Source organism: Silurus meridionalis, chromosome 2 (genome assembly GCF_014805685.1).
Source record: "Silurus meridionalis isolate SWU-2019-XX chromosome 2, ASM1480568v1, whole genome shotgun sequence".
In the NCBI taxonomy this organism is placed as follows: domain Eukaryota; kingdom Metazoa; phylum Chordata; class Actinopteri; order Siluriformes; family Siluridae; genus Silurus; species Silurus meridionalis.
In genome coordinates, this window is record NC_060885.1 from 25,780,752 (window position 1) to 25,808,022 (window position 27,271).

Genomic DNA, 27,271 nt, shown 5'->3' on the forward strand with positions numbered 1-27,271 from the left:
GCACTTCTGGGAAGTGTGCACAGTCTCTCTGCAGGTCTTCCTTGAACACCCATGTTTCCTCTGAAAGGAGCGGACAGCTGTCATCAGTTCACAAATTGAATTGCCCTTGCCCTGTAGCCTCAAATTCAGTTATGTGAAGTGATATCAACCAAAAAGGCCACATTATTACAGTAAATACTGACTTTTTGTCTTAATAAAAAGACAAAACATTAATATGGATAATGATTAAATTCTTGCTAAAATAACAAATGTGACCTAAACCTTTTGTGGAATTAATGATAAACAAAACAGAAAATATGATTTTAGTGATAACTGTTGTTCTTTCAGAAAACCGAAATAAACATCTGGCTGGTAATTATACAAAACACAAAATGAAACAAATAAAAATGTTTTAAAATATGATAAAAATTTTTCGCAACCAAATTATCTTGTACACATGACAATTGCTAAAGTGTCTTATATATAAGGCTACTCACAACTTCCCATCCTTGAAGGAACGGACAAACACGCTGTCTTTTTTCATCATGACATCTTCATGACAATCTGGAGAAATGACCTTTAATAATAAAGAAAGAACAGAAAGAAAAATGAGGGTAGAATCTAAATTGTAGAAGTTTTTTACATTTTCAAACTTTATGAAAAGAATATAATAAATATTAAAAAACACATAAGGTTAAAACTATGTTAGATATCTATTCTGCTGTTTAAAAAAGAAATAATACTGAACCATCACAGTTGAGTGTGTATGCACAAACAAATACAAGTCAAATACAATATAAAATGATGCACACTATGGTGCAAACGATGTATTTTTCCACAATTTTTTCCTTTAAATATTTCTAATTAGTTTTCATTTACTGTCACATTAAGGGTGGAAAAATAATTGATGTCTTTTAATCTTTGGTTAATTTACATCACAAAAATCATACAGTAATTAATGACTAATAATTACAATTGCAAGTTACTAGTTATAGATTTGTATGCCAGTGTAATCTACTCATAAGTCCTTTACTGGTTGTTACCATTATTTTTAGTCCCTTTACACTTGTTTTTGCTCTAACAATTAACATATTAGCTAGAAATAAAAGCTACCAATAGTTTGCACTGTCCAAAATACACACAGTTTACTTACACTTACATTGCTTATAAATACATTTGCTGTTTTCCAAAATAAGAAGAGACATAAAATATTGTATTTAGGAACTCAGTCTTTATTGTTTTATGGTTTAACAAAAAACAAACAGCAGGTGACAAGACATCTTGAATTATCACAGTGAGTTGCCAAACAGTTAACATATGTTTGTAATTGTAACGATCATAAACATTTATTTAAACATAAAGAACTTCTTCAGGTCCTTTTTTAAACAGTTGCTAACTAATATAAAGCTATTTTAACAAGATTTAGAATCTATAATAAAACAACAAGAACACATAGCAACACATTTTATAACTTTTACTGAACAGTCTCTTCTTTCTTGAAGAAAATCATGCAGAATTTGGCAGCAGTGGGCAATTTTGTGTCTTGCCCACCCAATCAAAGTTTAAAAAATACAAATAACAAAATAATAAGGAAAAATAACAGAAAATACCAGCATGGTTTCTAACTTCTGAATGTGTGGGCATCCTATAGCTAATGAACAATGATCAGTATCTAACAGTCCTACCCAGACTATACCCAATTTGTTAAGGGGATATAAATCTCAAACTAGTTGTTTTTTTAAGTTAAAGGAACACATTTACAAATTAAAGTGCACATTTTTGCAAGTTTTAAAGTGGGCTTGTAAACACAACATGCAGTTTTTAAATAAAGGTTTTGTTATTGAGGGAAAACAATCCATACCTACATGGCCCTCTGTGAAAAAGTGTTTGCCCCCTGTTAAAACTGTGGTTTATCACATTTGAGTTCAATTTCTCTAGCCACACCCAGGCCTGATTACTGCCACACATGTTCGCAATCGAGAAATCTCTAAAAAGGACCTACCTGACAAAGTGAAGTAGACCAAAAGATCCTCAAAAGCTAGACATCATGCCGAAATTCAGAAACAAATGAGAAAGAAAGTAATTGAGATATATCGTTTTGGAAAAGGTTATAAAGCCATTTCTAAAGCTTTGGGATTCCAACAAACCACAGTGAGAGTCGTTATTCACAAATGGCAAAAACATGGAACAGTGGAGAACCTTCCCAGGAGTGGCCGGCCGACCAAAATTACCCCATAAACACAGCCATGACTCATCCAAGAGGTCAGAAAAGTCCCCAAAACAACAACCAAAGAACTGCAAACCTCACTTGCCACAGTGAAGGTCAGTGTTGCTGCCTCTTGGTGAAATTATTCATAAACATGGGATTCGCTTCCATTGCTATGCTGATGACACACAGCTGTATATTTCAGCAAAGCCAGATGAGAGAGATCAGCTTAACAATGTTGAGAAGTGTGTAAAGGACATTAGACAGTGGATGCGTGATAACTTTCTTCTGCTCAACTCAGATAAGATGGAAGTACTTTTACTAGGACCACATGCAGCTAGAAGTAAACTTTCCGATTACGTAGCATCTCTGGATGGTGTTTCTGTTTCAGCGTGTACGGCTGTTAAAGACCTTGGTGTGAATATTGACCCTAGTCTTTCCTTTGAGTCTCACGTGAATAATATCACCAGGATCTCCTTCTTTCACCTTAGAAACATTGCTAAAATTAGAAATATGATGTCGTTACAAGATGCAGAAAAACTATTTCATGCTTTTGTTACTTCTAGATTAGACTACTGTAATGCTTCACTGTCTGGGTGTGCAAATAAGTGCATAAATAAGCTTCAGTTAGATCAGAATGCAGCAGCAAGAGTCCTCACTAGATCTAGGAAATATGACCACATCACCCCTGTTTTAATCAGTCTACACTGGCTCCCAATTAAATCTTGCATTGATTATAAAATACTACTACTGATGTATAAAGCACTTAACGGTCTTGCAGCGCAGTATCTGAGTGAACTTCTGTCTGTACCAGTATGATCCTCTACGCCTACTTAGTTCAAAAGGTTCTGGCTATCTGTTGGTTCCTCAAATAATGAAGACTACAGCAGGGGGCAGATCTTTCTCTTATAAAGCCCCACAGTTATGGAACAGCCTTCCAACCAGTGTTCAGGACTCAGACACAGTCTCAGTGTTCAAGTCGAGGGTGAAAACGTATTTATTTAGTCAAGCCTTTGATCAGTAGATTTTTTTCACATTCACACGTTTACTCAGGTTTGTTGACGGTGGTGTGGTGGGTGGTCTCTTATCCCAGACATCCCTCATGTCTGTGTTACCTTCTGGTTCTCCCTTTTAGTTATGCTGCCATAGCGAGTCTTGCCGGAGTCCAAACTGCACAGTGACATTAACTTTCATACAACAATAAGGACACTTAATAATCCATATCCTTCTCTTCCGGTCACCCTCTCTCTCTCTCTCTCTCTCTCTCGGTCGAGTTAAACATGCTCCTGAGGCTCCAGTGACCACTGTTCCTGCCCCTCTCCCCTCCGTGGATCTTCCCACTTCGTCCAGGCCTGCCTCTGGATAGTGTTCTCTTCGACTGGAGGCCACTCTGTGCAGCTTGGGACGGTTTCTCATCAACACCTTGGGTGGTTCCATGAAAATCCGGAGTAAGAACGGGAGCTTTGAGGATGGATTGGACTGTAGTTAATGTCAACAGTCTGCTACACTGACTCAGGATACGGTTCGCTTCTGATCATCATCACTGTACCCCGCAACATTGTATATCTGCTTCAAATGGACATTCGGTGCAACCCAGATGAGGATGGGTTCCCTCTTGAGTCTGGTTCCTCTCAAGGTTTCTTCCTTATGCCATCTCGGGGAGTTTTTCTTTGCCACAGTTGCTCATCAGGGACAAACTTACTTACAAAAAAAATATTTACTTTTAATCACCACATTATCTGTGTAAAGCTGCTTTGAGACAATGTTCATTGTTAAAAGTGTTTAAGAAATAAAAATTAATTGAATTGAATTGTTTTGACTCCACTATAAGAAAGAAACTGGGCAAAAATGGTCTACATGGCAGAGTTCCAGGACGAAAACCGCTGCTGAGCAAAAAGAACATAAAGGCTCGTCGCAGTTTTGCCCAACAACATCTTGATGATCCCCAAGACTTTTGGGAAAATAATCTGTGGACTGACAAGACAAAAGCTTTTGGAAGATGTGTGTAACCTTACTTGTGGCGTAAAAGTTACACCGCATTTCAGAAACAGATTAGTAAAATATGGTAGTGGTTGTGTGATGGTTTAAGGCTGTTTTGCTGCTTCAGGACCTGGAAGACTTGCTGTGATAAATGGAACCATGAATTCTGCTGTTAACCAAAAAATCCTGAATGAGAATTCCCGGCCACCTGTTTGTGACATCAAACTGAAGAGAACTTGGGTTCCTCTCCAGGACAATGATCCAAAACACACCAGCAAGTCCACCTCTGAATGGCTGAAGAAAAACAAAATGAAGATTTGGAGTGGCCTAGTCAAAATACTGACCTGAATGATTGAGAACCCTCCAATGTGGCATAGATGAGTGGACCAAAATTCCTCCACATCGCTGTAACAGACTCATTTCAAGTTATCGCAAACGCTTCATTGCAGTTGTTGCTGCTAAGGGTGGCCCAACCTGTTATTAGGTTTAGTGGCACAGTTTTAACAAGGGGGCCAACACTTTTTCACACAGGGCCTTGTAGTTTTGGATTTTGTTTTCCCTCAATAATAAAAACCTTCATTTAAAAACTGCATGTTGTGTTCACTTGTGTTATTTTTATACTAATATTTAAATTAGTTTGATGCTCTAAAACATTAAAGTGTGACAAACATGCAAAAAAATAAGAAATCAGGAAGGGGCAAACCTCTTATTGCTACCCGTCTCAACTTTTTTGGAATGTGTAGCTCTCATGAAATCCAAAATGAGCCAGTATTTGGCATGACATTTCAAAATGTCTTACTTTCAACATTTGATATGTTATCTATATTCTATTGTGAATAAAATATAAGTTTATGAGATTTGTAAATTATTGCATTCCTTTTTTATTCACAATTTGTACAGTGTCCCAATTTTTTTTGGAATCAGGTTAGTAATTAAAAATGAGAAAAAAAAAAACTTTTTTTTTGTTTACTGTCTCTTTATTCATGAATAATATTAAATTAAAATAAACATATAATAATGTACAATTAGCTTGATTCTAATCCTCACGCTTATTTTGTGATGACAGATTTAGTGTATGTTATCAAATACAGAACTACTTGGGTATTAAAATGCAATTAAATGTTGTATACTTAAATAACTAAAGTAAATATGCAATAGTTATTATTTTACCTACAGACATTATATATTTTTGATGCTATTGGTTGTAAATTTTGGACATAAAATATCTTTAAAACAAACAACAGCAAAGCTGAAATGTAACCAAAAAAATACCATTCCATTTTAATTGTTAATTGTGCAGAGTGTTTCTTTTTGATGATCTTGAAGCTCTTTTTTGGCAATTCTTAGTCAAATCCTGCCTAATTGATTTGTCAGGTTGTACAGAAATTGTGTGATAATAATCACCAGTGACATTTAAATGTGCTCTACACTAGCAGTGTCCTGTCAAACTTTGTTTATACAGTGATGCGTCACATCTTTAAATTAGGATTTTCTACAGAAAATATTTTCAGACCATCAGTGAATACAAACACAAATGTTAACTGGTTGATGGAAAAGGGTTACAGTGAAGCACCTTTGAAATAAAGGGAACAGCTCTCTCCTGGCTTAGGTCTTATTAAATATGCTCCTGAGGTACCAGTGGCCAATTTTCCTGGCCCTTTCTTTTCTTCAGATTGTTTGTAATTAATGTACATTCAGTGCCACCCAAATAAGAATGGATTCCCTTTTGAGTCTGGTTCCTCTCAAAGTTTCTTCCTCATGCCATATCAGGGAGTTTTTTCTCCACCACAGTCATCATTCGCTCACTCATTATCAACAAATTTACCAATATATAAACAAACCTATAGGCATTAAACTTATACTTTTTTTATAACCTTTTTGATTGTTTTGTTGTGGGTTGATTGTTTGCCGGGAATTTTGTTTGTATCTGCGCTTAAATTTTTACAGTTCGCTTTTTTTCTCTCTCTCATCGCTTAAAATATCAAAATATCGTCATGATTTCCTGCATCCTTTTCTTTCCATTGGCTCCATTTCGTCTTTTTTTTCTTTCGGAAGCGCACTTTTTTCCCTGTTTGAGGGTCTGAAAGCAGTGAGTGGAGACCATTCCCATCAGAACTGCGAACACACACTCCGGTAACCACATTAAGGTACGTAATTTCTCTGCTATGGCAAACATCCAGTTCATTCAGTGTGTGAAGTGTGACATGTTTAGTCAGTCTTTCTCCGTTGTTAGCGATAATTTTATCTGTGAGAAGTGTAAGCTAGTTTGCTCTTTGACGGAGAAGATCTTAGCATTAGAGGAGTGCATCCAGAGTCTAGAGAGGAGTAGTGAGTGCGAGAGCACTCCAGGTTCTGCATTGGAAAGTCTGGATGCCCTAGGTGGAGTTAGCATTCCCCGACTCCAGCATTAGAGCCCTCGCAGCGGGGCGAGTGGGTGACAGCTAGGCGGCATACTCGCAAAGCCAAAGCTAACGCTAAGGCTCGCCCACGGGAGCACCATTCCTCTCCACTTCACGTGTCTAACAGGTTTGCTCTCCTCAGTGAAGCACCTGCTGAGAAACCTGAAAGAGCTCTGGTTTTAGGAGACTCTATTCTGAGGCACGTGAAATTAGCTAGACCTTTAGTGGCACCAGCAGCACAGGTTATGTGTATACCGGAACCAGGGAGCCAGACATAGCAGGTCAGCTTAGATTCTTAGGAAAGCACAGGTTCTCTAAGATAGTTTTTCACACAGGAGCTAATGATATACGCCTTCGACAGTCAGAGGTTACTAAGAGCAATATTATAGAGGTGTGTATATTAGAGAAGGCAATGTCCGATGCAGTAACATGCTCTGGCCCCATCCCAATGCGACATGGCAATGTAGCCTACAGCAGGTTATGGTCGCTGAACTGCTGGATGTCTGAGTGGTGCTCCAAAAACAATGTGGGCTTGATATATATAATTTGAGGGCACGGCTGGCCTGTTAGGGCGGGACGGTATCCATCCCACATGGGAAGGTGCTGCTCTCATTTCTTGTAGTATAGGTCAGAGTCTAAGAACAGCACTAGTTAACAAGTGACTGTCCAGAGCCAGGGAGCAGGGAGCCAGGGAGCAGACAGACAGGCTAAACAGACCGTCTGCTAGCTGCACAGAGTCATCACTCAGGATCCACCATAAGAGAGACTGTGTCTGTCCCCCGAGCGAAACCAAAATTTTGAAATTCTCAAAAAGTCTGTTTAAGTAACCTGATTAACATTAGGACTGAACGCACAGCCAGCACCTCTGATCTAAAGATAGGATTGTTGAATATTAAATCTCTCACATCAAAAGCGCTTATGGATGGCTCTGGTGAGATCGACTGCCATCACGACTGCTCCGGCTACGTTTTCTCTATTTTGTTTATTTTATACTTTTATTTAATTAATTACAGTTCCATCTACACAAGATGGACATCATTAGATATGACAGAGACACTCATATCTATTGGTGTACAATGCACTCACCTTTCGCCATTTTTAAACCCGGACCCATGCTGGCCGAGAGAGATCCTGAGGGAGAACAAAAGACGCGACCCGTACCGGCGTCCGCATCGTTCCTCTTTCACGCTCCTGCACACCAAACCTGGAACTACTGACTATCAAATGTCAACCCTTTTATCTACCTCAGGAATTCAGCTCGGTCATAGTCAGTGCCGTTTATATTCCACCTCAAGCAGACACGGACACGGACACTGCAGTATGGGATTTGCACGAGACATTAACTGTTCACCAAACACAGCATCGGGACGCTGCGCTCATTGTGGTTGAAGATTTCAACAGTACCCAACCTCAAGCGCACACTACCAAACTTTTACCAGCACATCACCTGCCCCACCAGAGGCGAAAGGACACTGAACCATTGCTATACAACATTCAAGAACAGCTACAAGGCACAATCACGTCCACCGTTTGGAAAATCTGACCATGCCGCCATCTTCCTCATGCCTGTTTACAAACAAAGGCTGAAACAGGAAGCTCCGGTTCAGAGGGAAGTCGCGCGCTGGACTGACCAATCGGTGGCCGCTCTGCAGGATGCTTTGGATGACGCAGACTGGGACATGTTCTGGCGCAGCTCTGATGACGGCAACATGTTTACGGAAGCGGTTGTGGTATTCATCGGGAGACCGAAAAAACACTATCAGAAAGTTTCCCAACCAGAAGCCGTGGGTGGATAAAACCATCCGCGACGCTCTGAGATTTTGCTCTGCTGCTACAACACGGGGTTTAACTCTGAGGACATGGAGAAGTACAAGGCTGTGTCTTACAGTGTTCGCAGAGCGGTGAAGGATGCAAAGCGGAGACCTTCTCCTGGACGTCAGCAAGACTAAGGAGTTGATCGTGGACTTCAGCACGAAGCAGGAGCGGTCATACCAACCGCTTTCTGTGTAAAGCTGCTTTGAGACAATGTTCATTGTTAAAAGCGCTATACAAATAAAAATGAATTGAATTGAATTTTTATCTCTGTAAAGCTAATTTAAGACATTGTACATTGTAAAAAGTGCTCTACAAATAAAACTGAAATGAATTATTAATATTTAAGTTGCTATTCAGATGTTACAATAATTACAACTTTCGAACATGAGATTCAAACACTGTTATTGTATTATATTATATTATTTATTCTCTAATTCAATTTGTATCTTTTGGATTTTGTATATCACCTGTATTTAAACTATGCATTTCCATTGAAAGTATGACATTTTAAAATAATTTGGGTGTTAAGAAGATAGAATGCTTATTTAATTGTTAAATAAGCTTATTTAACTGTTAAATTTATAGAAAATTACATAGCAAGAGCACCCAAAGTTGGTCAATATTTTCCAAGTATAACCACAGGTTGCTACAACTCAGGTTGCTACAAGTGGACATGCTAGAGAAAGACATGACTGGAAACTGTTCTACACTGACAAAACTTGCTTATCATCAACATGGAGTCTACAAATCTGCAATTAATAGAATGTGAAGAGGTGACCTGAAAATTGGAAATAACACTGAAATATTTTAATTTATGGGAGCAAATTTGACCACAACAGAAAGGTAAAATTTTAAAATTAGATCTGGTCACATTTCATGTTAAGGAGAAACGAGACAAAATATTTGTTAAAATTTGTGATTTTAATATGAAGGACAAAGCAAAAAAAATGAGGTCACGTGTTTGGAATGCTAGGGATCAAAAAGGAGAGAAAAAGAAGAGCTCTGAGAGTCAATCAATCCGCCATCTCCTAATGCCTTTTTTCTAAAAGTAAGTTAAGAAAGGAAGCACTTTTTTCTCAGATGGGTGGAGAGTTAACTGTTTCAGAGATGCTATAGTAAGTCAATTGTTATTAAAAAAAAGCCAAGTGTAAAGAATGTACAACACAAAAATAAGGTAACAACCTAGATGCTGTGTATATGTAGATTGTAATGGCATACAAATCTATAACTAGTCATTAATAACTGCATAATTTCTGATCCACAAATTAAAATGTTACCTTTAGGGTTTCTGCTAAGAATATTTGGTCCTTGTCACAGTGTTCAGAACAATGTAATTTACTAGACAAATAAGTATAATTCCAGTCATATGTTAATTAGTACATAGTGATTTTCAGCTATATTAATATACAGGGCCAAGGAAAATTAATATGTAATTTCTTTTTTTTTTGCATACAGCCAAAATAAAAAAACAACAACAAAAGAGTCAACATGCAAATAAAATTGCAACAAACAGGCAGGAAAAGGTAAACTTTAGTAAGTTAAAGGATCATCACTCGACCATAAACTAGCCCCCTCACAAAATCTCCTCACAGCTTTTGATAAGGGAGTCTGAAGATTAATCAAAAAAGCAGAATAAGAACTTCTACATGCTTTGATGGTGTGCATTGTCTATTGTAAAAGCGCCCTGTAATAGTGGTAGCTGCTGCCCCTAAGCCTGTGTAATAGGTTAATAGCTTGCTCTAAATTCTTTGATGCCTTCAAAAAGATTGCCCAAGCATCTCCATATACTGCTAGTCCGTAGATAGAAAGCTAATCATCTCCAATCATCAAATTCACACACACAGTTCTGCTCTCTATCACTCTTACCTGAAGCCTATAGCTACATTCATGCCAGAGTTAGACTCAGATGTTTCTATGGTGATTCTTATGGACCATGACATTATCAGATTTCCTAAGGTTATTGACAGATAAGTGGTCCCCATGATCCTCCTTATGCACAGAAACAAGTCTACAGCTGTGACTACATTCTTAACTAACTAAAAATAACTATGCCTGTCCATCTTTGATTCCTGTTTATATGTTTTTCATGTGAAAGAAAGAAATAGTAATGGTTAGAGAATTACATTGGAATGTGTTCTACACCTCGCCTTGTCTACAATCACAAATATGTTAGCTAGGATGTGTTTAAGGTAACTTGTGATGACAACAAATAAGTTGTCGATCCTTTATATTTTGGAACAAGACCTGGAGAAAAACAAAAGCAACGGCTGGGTAGTGCCCTTACCTTTTAAAGCTACAAGGTACTAACTCCCTAACATATGTCAAGCCATAACAAAGTGGTTGGCTTCGAGATGTCACAATCATACTAAAGAGGCTCCCCTCTGCTGATAAAATGTTCTACTATTTCTTATTAGAGGAATCTCCCAGGGAGGGAGCTCGAGAAGGTCTACCAGGAACCATGGTCTGCCCGGCCACCGCGGGGCCACCAGGAGGAGATGGACTTCATCCTGGCGAACAGGCGTAGCCTCGGCCACACCTGAGCCATGGCATCCAGAGGTGTAAGGGAGAACCAAAGGGGGCAGTGTGATGTTTCTTGAGTTGCAAACAGGTCTACTTGAGCCCTGCCAAATCTCTTTCAAATCTGCTCCACCACCTGAGGGTGGAGCTGCCATTTCCCGGGTCTCAACCCCTGTCTCCACAGGGCATCTGCTGCTTCGTTTAGGTGGCCCACAGGAGGATCTGCTATGCCAACCTGTACAGGAGGCGTGAGCGCACATCCCCCCTGGTGGTTGATGCACGAGACCACTAAAGGTTTGTCTGATGTGTTGTCTTATGTTACCACACATGGTGACCTCTGTCTGGTAGAAAATGCTTCAACGCGAGAAGCACGGCCAGCATTTTTAGGCAATTGATGTGCCACAGCAGATGGGACCCTTCCCATAGACTTTGGGCAGAGGGGCCACTCATGACCGCTCCCCACCACGTAAGCGTTACGCGACGATTGGAAACCCCCAACACGCGGCCAGAAATAGGAACATAAGGGTCGAATCCCATACAATGCCTACAAATGTGGTTTTCTCTAAAATGGAGAAACCTCACTCTTTTTGCCGTTTAGCCATTGAAACCCCAGCTCCTTAATGTGAACGAGAATGAAATCTCGATGCCAGGCTGCTAAATGCTCTGATCAAGCTAATATCTACCAACCATCAATATACTTAAAGGTGCAAATGCCCTGAAGTATCAGGGGAACCACACACTTCGTAAGTGAGAGGGCAAGACCAAATGGCAGGACCCAATATTGGTACGCTTTGGCCCCAAAAGCGAACCTCAGGAACTTTGTGTAAGAAGGGAGGATAGATACATGAAAATATGCATCCTTTAGATATATCATGACAAACCAGTCCTCAGATCTGATGTGAGACACAACCTGCTTGAGGGTCAGCATCTTAGACCTGGGTCTCATAAGTGAGTCAAGTTTATTTCTATAGCACTTTTCACAATAGACATTGTCTTAAAGAGGCTTTCCAGAAATTAACAGTTAAAGTGAATGGTGTGCATTTATCCCTAATGAGCAAGCTCTGTGGCAAGGAAAAACTTCCTTTAGATGTTAAGAGGAAGAAACCTTGAGAGGAACTAGACTCAGAAGGGGAACCCATCCTCATTTGGGTGACATCAAAAGTGTGATTATAGTGGGCGGTTCAGCTGACGTAGATCTAGGATAGGACGCAACCCACCGTCCTTTTTGGGAACCATGAAGTACCAGCTGTAGAACTGGAACTCTCTGTCTGATGGAGGGACCACCTCGATGGCCTCCTTCCTTAGGAGAGTGTCTACTTTTTGTTCCATGACCAAAACCTGCTCGGGTCAGACCAGGGTGGCCAGAACTGCAAGGAACGGAGGCACCCGCCTCCTCCACCAGGAGCGGAGTATCCATATGGATATGCGAGCACAATGTGCAAAGTCGACTTCCTCGAGAACCGACTTCGCATGCTCCACTTCCAGACAAACCAAACAAAGCTCCCCCCCACCCACGCATTAGTGTCCTTAACTTTTTCCTTGCCACAGTCACCACTGGCTAGCTCATTAGGAACAAACTTACACTTATAAAGAACAACAAATGTATTATTTCTTTCTTATCACATTATCTGTGTAAAGCTGCTTTAAGACAAAGTCGGCCCTGTGAACTACCGCCTGCAACAGCCGGGTAAGATAAAAAATACACAAATCTACCACATTAACCTTTTAAAAAAGTGGGTCGAGACAAACCCTGCGGTGTCAGCCCTCTGCATATTCCCCACAGATCCACTAGAGTGTGCCTTGGTCAAAAAGGGGAGGAGCTAACACCAACACAGCGGCAGGACCTGACAAAGCTCATGGACCAGTTTGTGGACGTGTTCTCTGCGACACCAGGTATGATCCACCTGGTACAGAATGAGATAAAGATGCCACCAGGGGGTGATAGTCCGACAGCGTCCCTACAGGGTCCCGAAGGCCCATCGCCGTGCTATTGAGGAGGAGGTGGATAAAATGCTGCATGATGGGCTGCACTCAGCCAGCCTGTGGTCCAGCCCCATAGTGTTAGTGTCAAAGCCAGATGGGAGCTTAAGATTTTGCAATGACTTCCGCAAACTCAACCAGATCTCAGAGTTTGACAGCTACCCACTACCCAGAGTGGACAATCTGGTGGAACATTTGAGAAGGGCCAGATTTATTTCCACTTTGGAACTGACAAAAGGGGTACTGTAGCGCTGGCCCAGGAGGCCAGGGCTAAGATGGCATTTAGCACTGCTAGCGGTCACTGACACTATCGAGTCCTCCCGTTCGGACTCCACGGCGCACCAGCCACCTTCCAGAAACTCATGGATATGGTCCTGCGCACGCACCAGCACTTCGCGGCTGCCTACCTGGATGACGTAGTCATCCATTCCAGGAAATTGACCGACCACCTTCATCACCTATACCATGACTATGAAAATTGTAGATTCACACTGAAGGCATCAAAACTATGAATTAACACATGTGGAATTATATACATAACAAAAAAGTGTGAAACAACTGAAAATAGGTCATATTCTAGGTTCTTCAAAGTAGCCACCTTTTGCTTTGATTACTGCTTTGCACACTCTTGGAATTCTCTTGATGAGCTTCAAGAGGTAGTCACCTGAAATGGTCTTCCAACAGTCTTGAAGGAGTTCCCAGAGATGCTTAGCACTTGTTGGCGCTTTTGCCTTCACTCTGCGGTCCAGCTCACCCCAAACCATCTCGATTGGGTTCAGGTCCGGTGACTGTGGAGGCCAGGTTATCTGGCGCAGCACCCCATCACTCTCCTTCTTGGTCAAATAGCCCTTACACAGCCTGGAGGTGTGTTTGGGGTCATTGTCCTGTTGAAAAATAAATGATGGTCCAACTAAACACAAACCGGATGGAATAGCATGCCGCTGCAAGATGCTGTGGTAGCCATGCTGGTTCAGTATGCCTTCAATTTTGAATAAATCCCCAACAGTGTCACCAGCAAAGCACCCCCACACCATCACACCTCCTCCATGCTTCACGGTGGGAACCAAGCATGTAGAGTCCATCCGTTCACCTTTTCTGCGTCGCACAAAGACACGGTGGTTGGAACCAAAAATCTCAAATTTGGACTCATCAGACCAAAGCACAGATTTCCACTGGTCTAATGTCCATTCCTTGTGTTCTTTAGCCCAAACAAGTCTCTTCTGCTTGTTGCCTTTCTTTAGCAGTGGTTTCCTAGCAGATATTCTACCATGAAGGCCTGATTCACACAGTCTCCTTTTAACAGTTGTTGTAGAGATGCTGCTAGAACTCTGTGTGCCATTGACCTGGTCTCTAATCTGAGCTGCTGTTAACCTGTGATTTCTGAGGCTGGTGACTCGGATGAACTTATCCTCCGCAGCAGAGGTAACTCTTGGTCTTCCTTTCCTGGGGCGGTCCGCATGTGAGCCAGTTTCTTTGTAGCGCTTGATGGTTTTTGTGACTGCACTTGGGGACACTTTCGAAGTTTTCCCAATTTTTTTTCTTAAAGTAATGATGGCCACTCGTTTTTCTGTACTTAGCTGCATTTTTCTTGCCATAATACAAATTCTAACAGTCTATTCAGTAGGACTATCAGCTGTGTATCCACCTGACTTCTGCACAACACAACTGATGGTCCCAACCCTATTTACAAAGCAAGAAATCACACTTATTAAACCTGACAGGGCACACCTGTGAAGTGAAAAACATTTCAGGTGACTACCTCTTGAAGCTCATCAAGAGAATGCAAAGAGTGTGCAAAGCAGTAATCAAATCAAAAGGTGGCTACTATGAAGAACCTACAATATGACATATTTTCAGTTGTTTCACACGTTTTTGTTATGTATATAATTCCACGTGTTGATTCACAGTTTTGATGCCTTCAGTGTGACTCTACAATTTTCATAGTCATGAAAATAAAGAAAACTCTTTGAATGAGAACGTGTGTCCAAACTTTTGGTCTGTACTATATATATATATATATATACATACATACATACATATATATACATACATACATACATATATATTTATATATATATATATATATATATACAGTTGTGTTCAAAATTATTCAACCCCCACTGAAATTGATTGTTTTGGTCGGTTTGACATTGATTATGATCATTCAGTCATCCTGCTTACAATTAAATCAAAGAGGCACGTGTAGGTCATACAAATATAACATAACATTTATAATGAAATAACCACAAATGTCTTTTCTGAGCTCACATCATTATCAGTTTTATTCAACCCCCAAGTGACATTCAATCTTAGTACTTAGTACAACATCCTTTTACAGTTATAACAGCTTTTAAACGTGAAGCATAGCTTGACACAAGTGTCTTGCAGCGATCTACGGGTATCTTCGCCCATTCATCATGGGCAAAAGCCTCCAGTTCAGTCACATTCTTAGGCTTGACTGCAACTGCTTTCTTTAAGTCCCACCAGAGGTTCTCAATCGGATTTAAGTCTGGTGACTGCGATGGCCACTTCAAAATGTTCCAGCCTTTAATCTGCAACCATGCTCTAGTGGACTTGGAGGTATGCTTGGGATCATTGTCCTGTTGAAAGGTCCAACGCCTTCCAAGCCTCAGGTTTGTGACGGACTGCATCACATTGTCATCCAATATCTCCTGGTACTGAAGAGAATTCATGGTACCTTGCACACGCTGAAGCTTCCCAGTACCTGCAGAAGCAAAACAGCCCCAAAGCATGATTGACCCCCCCGCCATGCTTCACAGTAGGCAAGGTGTTCTTTTCTTCATAGGCCTTGTTCTTCCTCCTCCAAACATAGCGTTGATCCATGGGCCCAAACAGTTCTAATTTTGTTTCATCAGTCCACAGAACACTATCCCAAAACTTCTGTGGTTTGTCCACATGACTTTTGGCATACTGCAGTCGACTCTTCTTATTCTTTGGGGACAGCAAGGGGGTGCGCCTGGGAGTTCTGGCATGGAGGCCTTCATTACGCAGGGTGCGCCGTATTGTCTGAGCAGAAACTTCAGTACCCACATCTGACAAATCTTTTCTCAGTTCCTCAGCAGTCACACTGGGACTTTTCTCCACTCTACGCGTCAGGTAGCGCACAGCAGTCGAAGTCAGCATCTTCTTTCTGCCACGACCAGGTAGCGTTTCAACAGTGCCCTTTGCCTTGAATTTGCGAATGATGCTTCCTATGGTGTCTCTTGGTATGTTTAACATCTTTGCAATCTTCTTATAGCCATTGCCCTTCCTGTGAAGAGTAATCACCTGTTCTCTTGTCTTCCTGGACCATTCTCTTGACCTCACCATGTTTGTAACCACACCAGTAAATGTCTAGAAGGAGCTGAGTATCACAGTCATTTTAAAGCTGCCTAATTGGTGCTTATTAGGCTTTATTGCTGCTCCCTGATATCCACAGGTGTTTTCAATACCTGATTGAAAACACTTAATTGAACCTCTGTTCTTCAGAGTGGTAGTCTTTAAGGGGTTGAATAATTATGTCAATGAAGAATTCACAAAAGAAACATTTACTACTGTATTACAAAACTAATTGATGTCATTTTAGTTGCATATGGTTCTTTAAGAAGTCCTTGTAGGATTTCATTCTGAATACAATTACAAATGTACACTAAATTCCCTAAAACCATTTACAGCATTACAAATAAACAAATTCATTGACGACTTGTACAAAACTGCTGTTTTGCACAAATTGCTGCTAAAATATTCAGTGCACTTTTATAATCTACTATACTGGCCGGTGCTGCAGTGAACTATGTCTACTGTCTCATTGTCTAATGATTCTTTGCACTAAATGTTGCACATTGCACATGCAAGTCACATGCACTTTAAAATTGTCCTAGTTAGTTCTGTGTTGTGTGATCAATTTTGTTATTTTATGCTGTTTTGTGTAGCACCTTGGTCCCTGGAGGAGCCCTGTTTGTACAATGTAAATAAAACTTACACCCCAGTCACTTGTGGACAGAGATTTCTCTGTCACTAACAGATTGGTGAAGCTCTACCTATCTTTACTTCTGAGAGACTCAACTTCTCGAATATACACTATTTATACCCAAACATCTTACTTTCCTGCTGTCTGAAACCTTATTGGTTGCAAAATAATTCGCTAAATTTAATAACACTTGTTGCCCAATTTTTTGAGACATGTTGCAGCCAACAGATTCAAATGAGCTTATTAATTTCTCTTCTGCTCTTCTGCCTGAGTCGTACTGTTGCAGACAGAGTTCTCATCATTTGAAAAATCATTTGCTAATGGTAAGGATGGTTCCACATGGACAGCCTAAAAATACATGAGATTACTGGATGGTGCTAATTGAAAACCATCCAGAAGACTTTCAATTCGGTCATAACTTTTAACAATGATAAAACCATTTGAGATAAAAATAAAAAAAAATTGACTATTAAATATATAATGAAATTTCTAATTTCAAAAATTGAATTTCTAATCATTGCACTTCTTCTCCACGGTTGAATAATTATGATCCTTTTTTAATATTTTTCCTCTCAACTTTCACAGGGAGATGTTTACCTTTTCACAAGGCTTTTTAATTATGGATATAATTATATGGATAAATGTTTTTTTTTTCCTGAAGAAATTGCTATTTGACAATGTATATAGTAACATAAATGCAAAACAATTCTAAATCAATGAAATGGTGAAATTTCAGGAAAATTACTCACTAGGGCAGGGAACCAGAATGTCTTCATTTTATCCTCTGTGGAAACACCTTCCACAACCACTACCTTTCCATAAAGTTCCTCACTTTGTTGTGGGTCACCATCTTCTTCTTCACTGGATGAGGATGAGGATTCTTCTTCTTGTCTGTGGTTTAACAGATGCATGTCTCATTATAAAACATACAAAACAGTGTCAGGCATGATGCAAGTGTGCAATACACCCTTTACAGTTATAACAAATAAATATTTTACCTTACAAATAATTTATTGACAAACCAAAACAATTACAATGCTTTACAAGTATAGGACAGGTAGAGCTTTATGATCTTATCTCCACAGCCAAACCAACATATCTGTTAAATCCCATTCCAACTAAATTACTGAAAAAAGTGTTACACACAGCTGAAGAGCCACTTCTCAATATTATTAGCTCCTTGCTATCTTTAGGTCATGTCCCTAAACCCCTTAAGTTGGCAGTTATTAAGCTCCTCATAAAGAAACCTAATTTGGAGCCAAAAAAACTATTAAATTACAGACCTATTTCAAACCTACTTTTTATGTTTAAGATTTTAGAAAAGATTGTGTCTGTCCAGTTAAGATCCTTCCTATAAGAAAACAATATATTTGAAGAGTTACAGTCAGGTTTTAGGCTCCATCATAGCACAGAAACTGCACTAGTTCAAATCACAAATGACTTGTTTTTTTCTAACCAAGGCTGCATCTCTCTGTTAGTTTTACTAATTTTACTCGGCTGTTAGTTTTACTAAAACTGCATTCGCAGATCTTGACTTTTCCTAGATCGCTTAAAGAATCACATAGGCATTAAGGTGGTTTAAATCTGATCATTACTATTTTGTAGATTTAAATGGAAAACTATCCAGTTCTCCAAGTAAAATATGGGGTGCCACAAGTTCCGTTTTAGGACCCTTTGGTCCCTTCAATCTTCCCTTGGTAAATATTATTAGACGCCACTGAACTAGCTTCCATTATTACGCTGATGATACCCAGCTATATACAGTATCTCATCAAACCATATACAGTATCTCAATTGCCTAGGTAAAATGTGTGTTAAAGAATTAAGACTGGAGGATGCATCAATTTGTAGATTTGTAATTTATTAGATTCTGAAAAGACAGATATTGCTCATTGGTCCAAAGACTAGTACACAGAAGCAGCAGCAATTCAACTTGCATTTAGAAGGATGTATTGTAACTACTCGTTCAACAGTAAAAGACCTGGGGGGCTATTTTAGACAGAAACTTATCTTTTGAAAATCATATCCCCCTTATTACAACTTGTAATATATTTCTTCCACCTTAGAAATATTTCTAAGCTAAGAAACTAAGAGTAATATTATAGATAAATTAAATTAGCGAAGGCAATGTCCGATGCAGTAACATGCTCTGGCCCCACCCCAATGTGACATGGCGATGTAGCCTACAGCAGGTTATGGTTACTGATAGACATGAGCCGGATACTCGGCTGAAACGAGTATCCGGTACAGATAAAGCACTTCTGCCGAGTACAAGTATTATACGAGTAATACGAGTCAATTTCTGTGCTCGGATTGAATGAAAATCCTCATTGGGTAGCTGATTGTGTCAGCGTTTTGTGATAGGCTCGTCACAGCGCCCCTCCCCTACACACACATACAGATTCCGCCCTGCTCACTCACAGTCACACAAACAACAGCTCTCTGTCCCTCCCTCAGTCACTCGGGTTCGCAGGTCTTTTCCGTTAACGTTTAGGGTTTCTTCAGCTTTTTACTTCGGGTTGTAACATTAATAATACGTACTTACTAACCAGTCAAGTTCTGGTAAACGTGGGTTCGTTCAGACGTGGTGCTTGCTTGGTAGAATGTGACTCGCATTGCGTCTCTGCCTGTCGGAGATTTTTTCTCTTTTTTAAACCTTCAGCTGTCCCTAACCAGTAACCTTTTTTTTTGCTGTATTTCATAAAAAAATTAAGGTTGTAAGCTGATGTTATAAATATTACAAATTAATTAAGCTACATACACACTAGGGATGAGCGAGTACAGCATTATCTGTATCTGTATCGTGATCAAAACCATTGATCTGAAGCTCAATCCTGATGCTGTCCTGTAAATATTTTTCTAATCAGCAATAAATATAACAATTTCTGATCAACCCATATCAATTGCATGCTTAAAACAACATACCAGTTAAAGCCCCGCCCGTTTCAAGACAAGCCCCGCCTACTTCACATGGTTAACAGATACAGATAATGCTGTACTCGCTCATCCCTAGTTACTGAACTGCTGGATGTCCGAGAGGTGCTCCAAAAACAATGTGGTCTTAATAAATAATTGGAGCAATTTTGAGGGCAAGGCTGGCCTGTTAGGGCAGGATGGTATCCATCCCACTCAGGAAGGTGCTGCTCTCATTAATTGTAGTATAAGTCATAGTCTCAGAACAGCACTAGTTAACAAGTGACTGTCCAGAGCCAAGGCCAGGGAGCAGACAGACAGGCTAAACCGACTCATCACTCAGGATCCACCAAATTAAGACTGTGTCTGTCCTCTGAGCAAAACCAAAATGTAGGAATTCTCAGAAAGTCTGTTCAAGTAACCTGATAAACATTAAATTAGGACTGAATGCACAGCCAGCACCTCTGCTCTAAAGATAGGATTGTTGAATATTAGAGCTCTCAAGTCAAAAGCGCTTACTATAAAATAAATTATTACCGACCAGGAGTTTAAAATAATGTGTTTGACAGAAACATGGATTAAACTAAATGAATATGTAGCATTAAATAAAGCGAATCCTCCTGGGTATAGTTACATACACCAGCCCCGTCTAAATAGCAGAGGAGGCGGAGTCGCAACTATTTATAATAATAATCTAAGTGTCACACAAAAGACTAAACACAAATGTAAAACATTTGAAGTTCTTTACACCAAAATAACATATTTAGTGTCCAAAAGTAGGTCTAGTAAGTCACTTCCATAAATTATTATTTATAGACCCCCAGGGTTTATAGAATTTGCAGATTTCATCACAAATTTAGCTACTTCTTTAGATAAAGCATTAATTGTTGGTGACTTTAATATTCATTTTGATCATCAGGAAGACTCCTTGAGAGCAGCAGTTGTGTCCATCCTAGATTCAGTTGGAATTAATCAAAATGTTATAGGACCCACTCATAGTGGTGGACACACTCTTGATTTGTTATTAACATTTGGATTAATAATTAATTAATCATAATTCCACAGTCTGAAGCTATTTTAGACCATTACCTCATCTCTTTTAAAATCAGTCATTGCATTAGTACTTCACCACGTTACCGTGTTAAGCGTACATTCACGTCAGCTACAGCAGCGATATATCAATACTCTTCTGGAAATGCCGATATAAGTTAGATCTGTCTGACCCCGCAGAGCTTGACTAGGCTACTGAATACCTAGAATCAACGTTATGTTACACTCTAGGCTCCCCTTAAGACCAAAATAATCAGGGAGAAAAAAGCACAGTGGTATAATGGTCATACGCGCACCTTAAAACAGACCACTCAGAAATTTGAACATAAATGATGTCAAACAAAATTGACATTATTTTAAATAGCATGAAAGGAGAGCCTCCTAAATTATAGAAAATCTTTTAGTGCTGCTAGATCAGCATATTTCACCACCCTTATAGAAAATAACCAACAATCCTAGATTTTTATTCAGCACGGTAGCAAAATAACAGTAAATAAAAGCACTGCACTAACGTGCACACCATCAATAGGTAGTAATGATTTCATGAACGTTTTTAATAAAAAAGTTAAAAACATCAGGCAAGAAATCCGAACAATTAATATAAATCCAAACTATTTTACAAACAACCCTGTAGACAGCAGTATAATAATAAAAGACAATCAATTACAAAGTTTTACTCCTATTCAAGAAAATGACTTAATTTCATTTATTTCCTCATCAAAATCATCAACCTTGCCTACAAGTTTCTTCAAACAGATAATTCCAGAGGTAACTGAACCTGTTTTAAAATTGATAAACTCTTTTATTAGCACTGGTTATGTACCTAAATCCTTTAAACTGGCAGTTATACACCCCCATATTAAGAAACCTGACCTTGACCCATGTCAGCTGTCTAACTCCAGGCCAATATCAAACCTCCCCTTCATAATAAATTTTTTTTAGAAAAGGTTGTAGCACAGCAGATATGCTCACACCTACTTAGGAATAACATTTTTAAAATGTATCAGTCAGGATTTCAGCCTCATCATAGCACAGAGACGGCACTAGTTAAGGTGGTAAATTACCTGCTATTGGCAGCTGATCTGGGTTTTGTCTTTACTTGTTTTGCTCAACCTTAGTGCAGCTTTTGACACCATTGATCATACTAGACTGCTTGCTAGACTTGAGAATAATGTTGGAATAAAGGGAACAGCTCTCTCCTGGCTTAGGTCTTATTTGACTGAACGTTATCAGTTTGTTGATGTAAATGGTGAGTTCTTCACACTCTCTGAGGTAAAGTTTGGTGTTCCGCAAGGATCTATCTTAGGCCCACTGCTTTTCTCTTTATATATGCTGCCTCTGGGTGAAATTATACATAAACATGGTATTAGCTTCCATTGCTATGCTGATGATACATAGCTGTATATTTCAGCAAAGCCAGATGAGAGAGATCAGCTTAACAATGTTAAGGAGTATGTAAAGGACATTAGACAGTGGATGCTTGATAACTTTCTTCTGCTCAACTTAGATAAGACAGAAGTACTTTTACTAGGACCACATGCAGCTAGAAGTAAACTTTCAGTTTACGTAGCTCTGGATGGTGTTTCCTTCTCAGTGTGTACAGCAGTCAAAGACCGTGGTATGATTATTGACCCTAGTCCTTCCTTTGAGGCTCATGTGAATAATAGTACCAGGATCGCCTTCTTTCGCCTTAGAAATATTGATAAAATTAGAAATATGATGTCGTTACAGAATGCAGAAAAACTAGTTCATGCTTTTTTAATACATCTAGATTAGACTACTGTCATGCTTTACTTTCTGTGTGTTCGAGTAAGTGCATAAATAAGCTTCAGTAAGTTTAGAATGCAGCAGCAAGAGTCCTCACTAGATCTAAAATATATGACCACATTACCTCTGTTTTAATCAGTCTACACTGACGTATAAAGCACTTAACGGTCTCACGCCACAGTATCTGAGTGAACTTCTGTACCAATATGATCCCCCATGCCTACATCATCAAAAGGTGCAGGCTATTTATTGGTACCTCAAATAATGAAGACTACACCAGGGGGCAGATCTTTCTCTTATAAAGCCCCACAGTTATGGAACAGCCTTTCAATCAGTGTTCGGGACTCAGACACGGTCTTGGTGTTCAAGTCAAGGTTGAAAACTTATTTATTTAGTCATTTTTCTTAGGTAAAGAAGCAGATCTGGAGGGATCATGGATATAGTGTTTAGTGAACTGGGATATTTGTATGCTGTCTTCCCCTCACTCTCATGTTCACTTAGGTTTGTTGACAGTGGTGTGGTGGGTCATCTCTTATCCCAGAGATCCCTCATGTCTGTGTTACCTTCTGGTTCTCCCTTTTAGCTATGATGCCATAGTGAGCCTTGCCAGAGTCCCAACTGCATACAACAAAAAGAACACATAATAATCTCTTCCTGTCACCCCTCTTCTCTCTCTCTTGGACTTTAGTTAATGTCAACAGTCTGCTACATTGACTCAGAATTGCTTCTAATCACCATCACTGTACCCCGCAACATCGTATATCTGCAATAAATGGACATTCGGTGCAACCCAGATGAGGATGGTTTCCCTCTTGAGTCTGGTTCCTCTCAAGGTTTCTTCCTTATGCCATCTTAGGGAGTTTTTCCTTGCCACAGTCGCCACCGGCTTGATCATCAGGAACAAACTTACACTTATAAAGGACATCTTAATCATTTTTTATCACCACATTATCTGTGTAAAGCTGCTTTGAGACAATGTTCATTGTTAAAAGTGCTATACAAATAAAATTGAATTGAATTGAACCTTGTGCTCAACTACATCGGACCAAAAATACATTATCAATTTGGTTGTTAATATTATGAACAGCAGCTTCACTGTTGACATCCTGAGGTTGCGCCAGCTGCAGTTGTGTCCCTCAAGATTATGGACCTTTAAAGAGCAGATGCCATCCCCGCAAAGTTCCCGAACCATCTAGAGAACCATACCAGTGCCATTTGGATCCCACTTCTTGTAGAGTGTGGACATTGAATTTATTTGAACATTTAAAGACTCTCACATGGAGAAGTAGGTGTTGGATCTATGTTGATCTCAGATGTTGAGCTATTTTATAAGTTGCTTAGTAGATCCTGGATCCACAATGTCAAATGACTGTATTAGAGCGCAGAAAGGACATTACTCAAAACCACACACTCCTGGTGCTTATAGTAGTTCTCACTCTCCAGTGTTTGTGTTGTTTCAAGATTTATAATCACACTCTTGATATCACTCAAATGAGGATGGGATCCCCTTCTGAGTCTGGTTCCTCTTAAGGTATCTTCCTTATAACATCTAAGGAACTTTTTACTTGCCACAGTCACCCCAAGCTTGCTCAACAGGGATTAATAAACATAATTAACTTATATTAAAATATTTTGTTCTATAATTCTTACATTCTGTAAAGCTGCTTTGAGACAATGTATAATGTGAAAAGTGCTATAGAAATAAAATTGAACATGAAACTTGAACAAACAGCATCACAGAAAACAAAATAACCAAAAACAATTAAGTTCATGATCATTGCTACAATCATAAATATGCATCAGCTTTTAAAAAAATATTTTAACCATAACTAATGTTTAGATTATAATTTCTTAAACAGTCATGTTGGAAGACATCTCAAGATCACTAAAAACAACGTTTTATGTATATATAGTAATGTATAATGTAATGTTATATGTATAATGTAATGCACATACTTGTAAAATTGTATATATACTTCTCACATGTACAGTACTTTACAACAGTAAAATCCGTTCATTGCCATTCTTTCTTCACATATCCTAGTGAGTCCGTGCTAAAGGGCCCTAAGAGTTTCCTCCTCATTAGACCATTACCCTTACTCTTTTGAGTAAGATTTACATGGAGCATTTAAAATCAGTTAAAATGATCAGAATAAAAATGCCCAAAAAAAGCTTTTAGAATGTGCTTCTTTAATCCGATTTTGGAAGCCTCCTCTTCACCTGGCATCCGTATCAGAACTTGTATTGGCCCTTTCATCATTTCCTTGCAAAGAGTTATATACAAACTTTTTTACTGTGCTCTTGTGAACACTAGATTTGCCACAACATGGTACTCCGCACAGCTTCGGAGTTTATATAAAACAACCACGACATGCAAAATTAGGGGAATTGGATGTCTGACGGTCTCTTCTTCTGGGGCCATAATTCCCCTCTACCAATCAACACAAACGTGTGAATGACCGATGACTCATGCAAAAGTTTAGTTTCCATTCTAGTTCACTAAATTCCAGCAATACAACATGCTCCCACCAGTCCTTACTATGGACCCTTATTCCCAGGCTTCTTAGAGATTCACAGAGATTTTAGAGATTCACAGCCAACAAAACGTTTAGCTTCCTGTGCCCGTCTTTTTCTCATACTTTAAAGTAGTAGAATGCCGACAAATTCATGCTGTTGCTTAATTAAGAACAACACTATACAAATAAATAGAATGCATAAGAAATAATGGAACTTCATGTTGACAGGACAGGACATAGGCTAATGTGCAACTGTCACAAAGTATTTCAGATTAAAAGGTTGGTAACGTCCCATGTGTTTTGGTAAACTGGAATGTTGGATGCGGTCAATGGCAAATAATCATGATATGAAACTTAAAAACCTCTTTCAAAATATGTCCCAGTGCTATTATTAGTATCAACATTTAAGCAGATATAAAAAATTGAGTCTGCTTTGGAAATGTATTTATTGGTCAAAATAGGAAAATTCTAAAGCACACTTACATGGCATTAGAGCGACGCCCCCGGTTGCCTTTTGTCCCAATGACAGGAGTGCCAAAGTGCTCAGGATTGGTCAAGGGAAGCCTGTCAAGTGTCTGCAACCATACATTTTAACAGAAATCATGAACTGATTAAAACATTAAAACCTGCATAATATTGTACATAATTTTCCTTTTTTTTCCCTTCTTCATCTCATAAAATCAGTCGACCTCTACTCCACAATACCTTTGGAGGTGTGATATGGTATCTGGCACTAAAACATTCTTCCAGTCCTCCAAGTTGCAGAATGGGGCCTCAATAGATTGGATTTGTTTGTCCAGCACATCCCACAGATGTTTGAACAGACTTACAGTAGATTTAGGGAAATTAAGGTCAAGTTACCACCTTCAACTCTGTCAGTTCTTCAAACCATTACTAAACAAAATTTGCAGGGTGGCAGTGCACATTATCCAGATGAAAGTGGCCACTGCCTTTTGGGAATACTCCTGATTTGAAGATGTGTATAGATCTAACATGTTAACATAATATCCACATAAATGCCAAGACCATTACATTGACAAGACCATTACACCATACATTACCGCTAAATTGAAACCCCCAAGCTAGCAAAATGAACAAAAAACAACAGAGTGGGTTCACGTTTATTTTTATATTTAGAAAATACTAGTTTTTATGCCGGTCGTATCATTTTATTTTGTTGAATTTATCTGCCACACCTTAAAGACCGGTCTGTGAAAATATTGAATGACATTATACCGATCCGTGCCGTGGAAAAGGGTTTGGGGACAGCTGATCTAGTCATCAAAAATTGTTTTTCGTCAAAGTCACTCAAATCCTTTCCGATTTTTTCTTCTACTAACACAAGTGACACATCAAATAACTATTCTGTACATATGTTGTCAGTATATATATACAGTGGAACCCACTTATCTCGACCTTGGTTAACTCGACAACCCTATTAAGTCAACGTTTTTGAAGTGGAACCGCCAAATTCTCGCTTTGTCTAAGCATTTTTTATCGGTTATGTCGACTTTTTTTTGTCGCCGAACCCTAATATCTCGAGCACAAGGGGGGGGCAAATTTGCCATTTAACGTCGGTTATCTCGATCGGCACTGTGCAGCCGCAGAAGAACTCGTGAAAGTGGCGGAAAAATCAAGCCTTACAGATGCTAAAGGTGTTGTATTGTAAACTGGTGAATCTCTGCTGTTAGTTAGTGCACATATGCCTTTTGTTGTTAAATGTTATGCGATGAACGGGACGCGAAAGCCGCGCTTGGTAGGAGCGCAGTGCGGAACGTGGGATGAGCAGCAAAAGCATAGAATGAACAACGGCAGGATCAGATGAATCCGCTATGCGCTATGGGAAGAAAAGCGCAGCCGTTAAGAGAGTGCCGGTGGGAAGGCACGTACCGGGATACGCATGAGCGATAACAACGACCGCCGTGAACCAACATATACCAACTATAACAGACGGTGAGAGTGTGGAAGTTTAAATAGGAGCTGGTGAGGAGTGCTAAACAAGCACCATATGCGCGCGATTGAAGCCGGGAGCTTCAGAGAAAGCGGCCGGGAAAGCACCTGCCACGCCGAAGGGGGCATGCCAGGTGGATTCCTGACAATTAACAAACATGTACTGTATGTATTTTTATAGCATGCCTTCATCAAACAAATCGCGGCAACGCTGTTGTGTAAAAACCCT

General features: G+C 39.4%; 1 protein-coding gene across 1 annotated transcript in view; it reads right to left on the minus strand.

Annotated features, from left to right (window-relative positions):
* The window catches only part of arid4b (AT-rich interaction domain 4B), a 165,712-nt gene that overhangs the window by 88,131 nt on the left and 50,310 nt on the right, over positions 1 to 27,271 (minus strand). Inside the window, 3 exon segments of the mRNA XM_046871718.1 lie at positions 477 to 556; positions 17,596 to 17,737; positions 25,576 to 25,667. Coding sequence (XP_046727674.1) covers positions 477 to 556; positions 17,596 to 17,737; positions 25,576 to 25,667 — 314 coding nt within the window.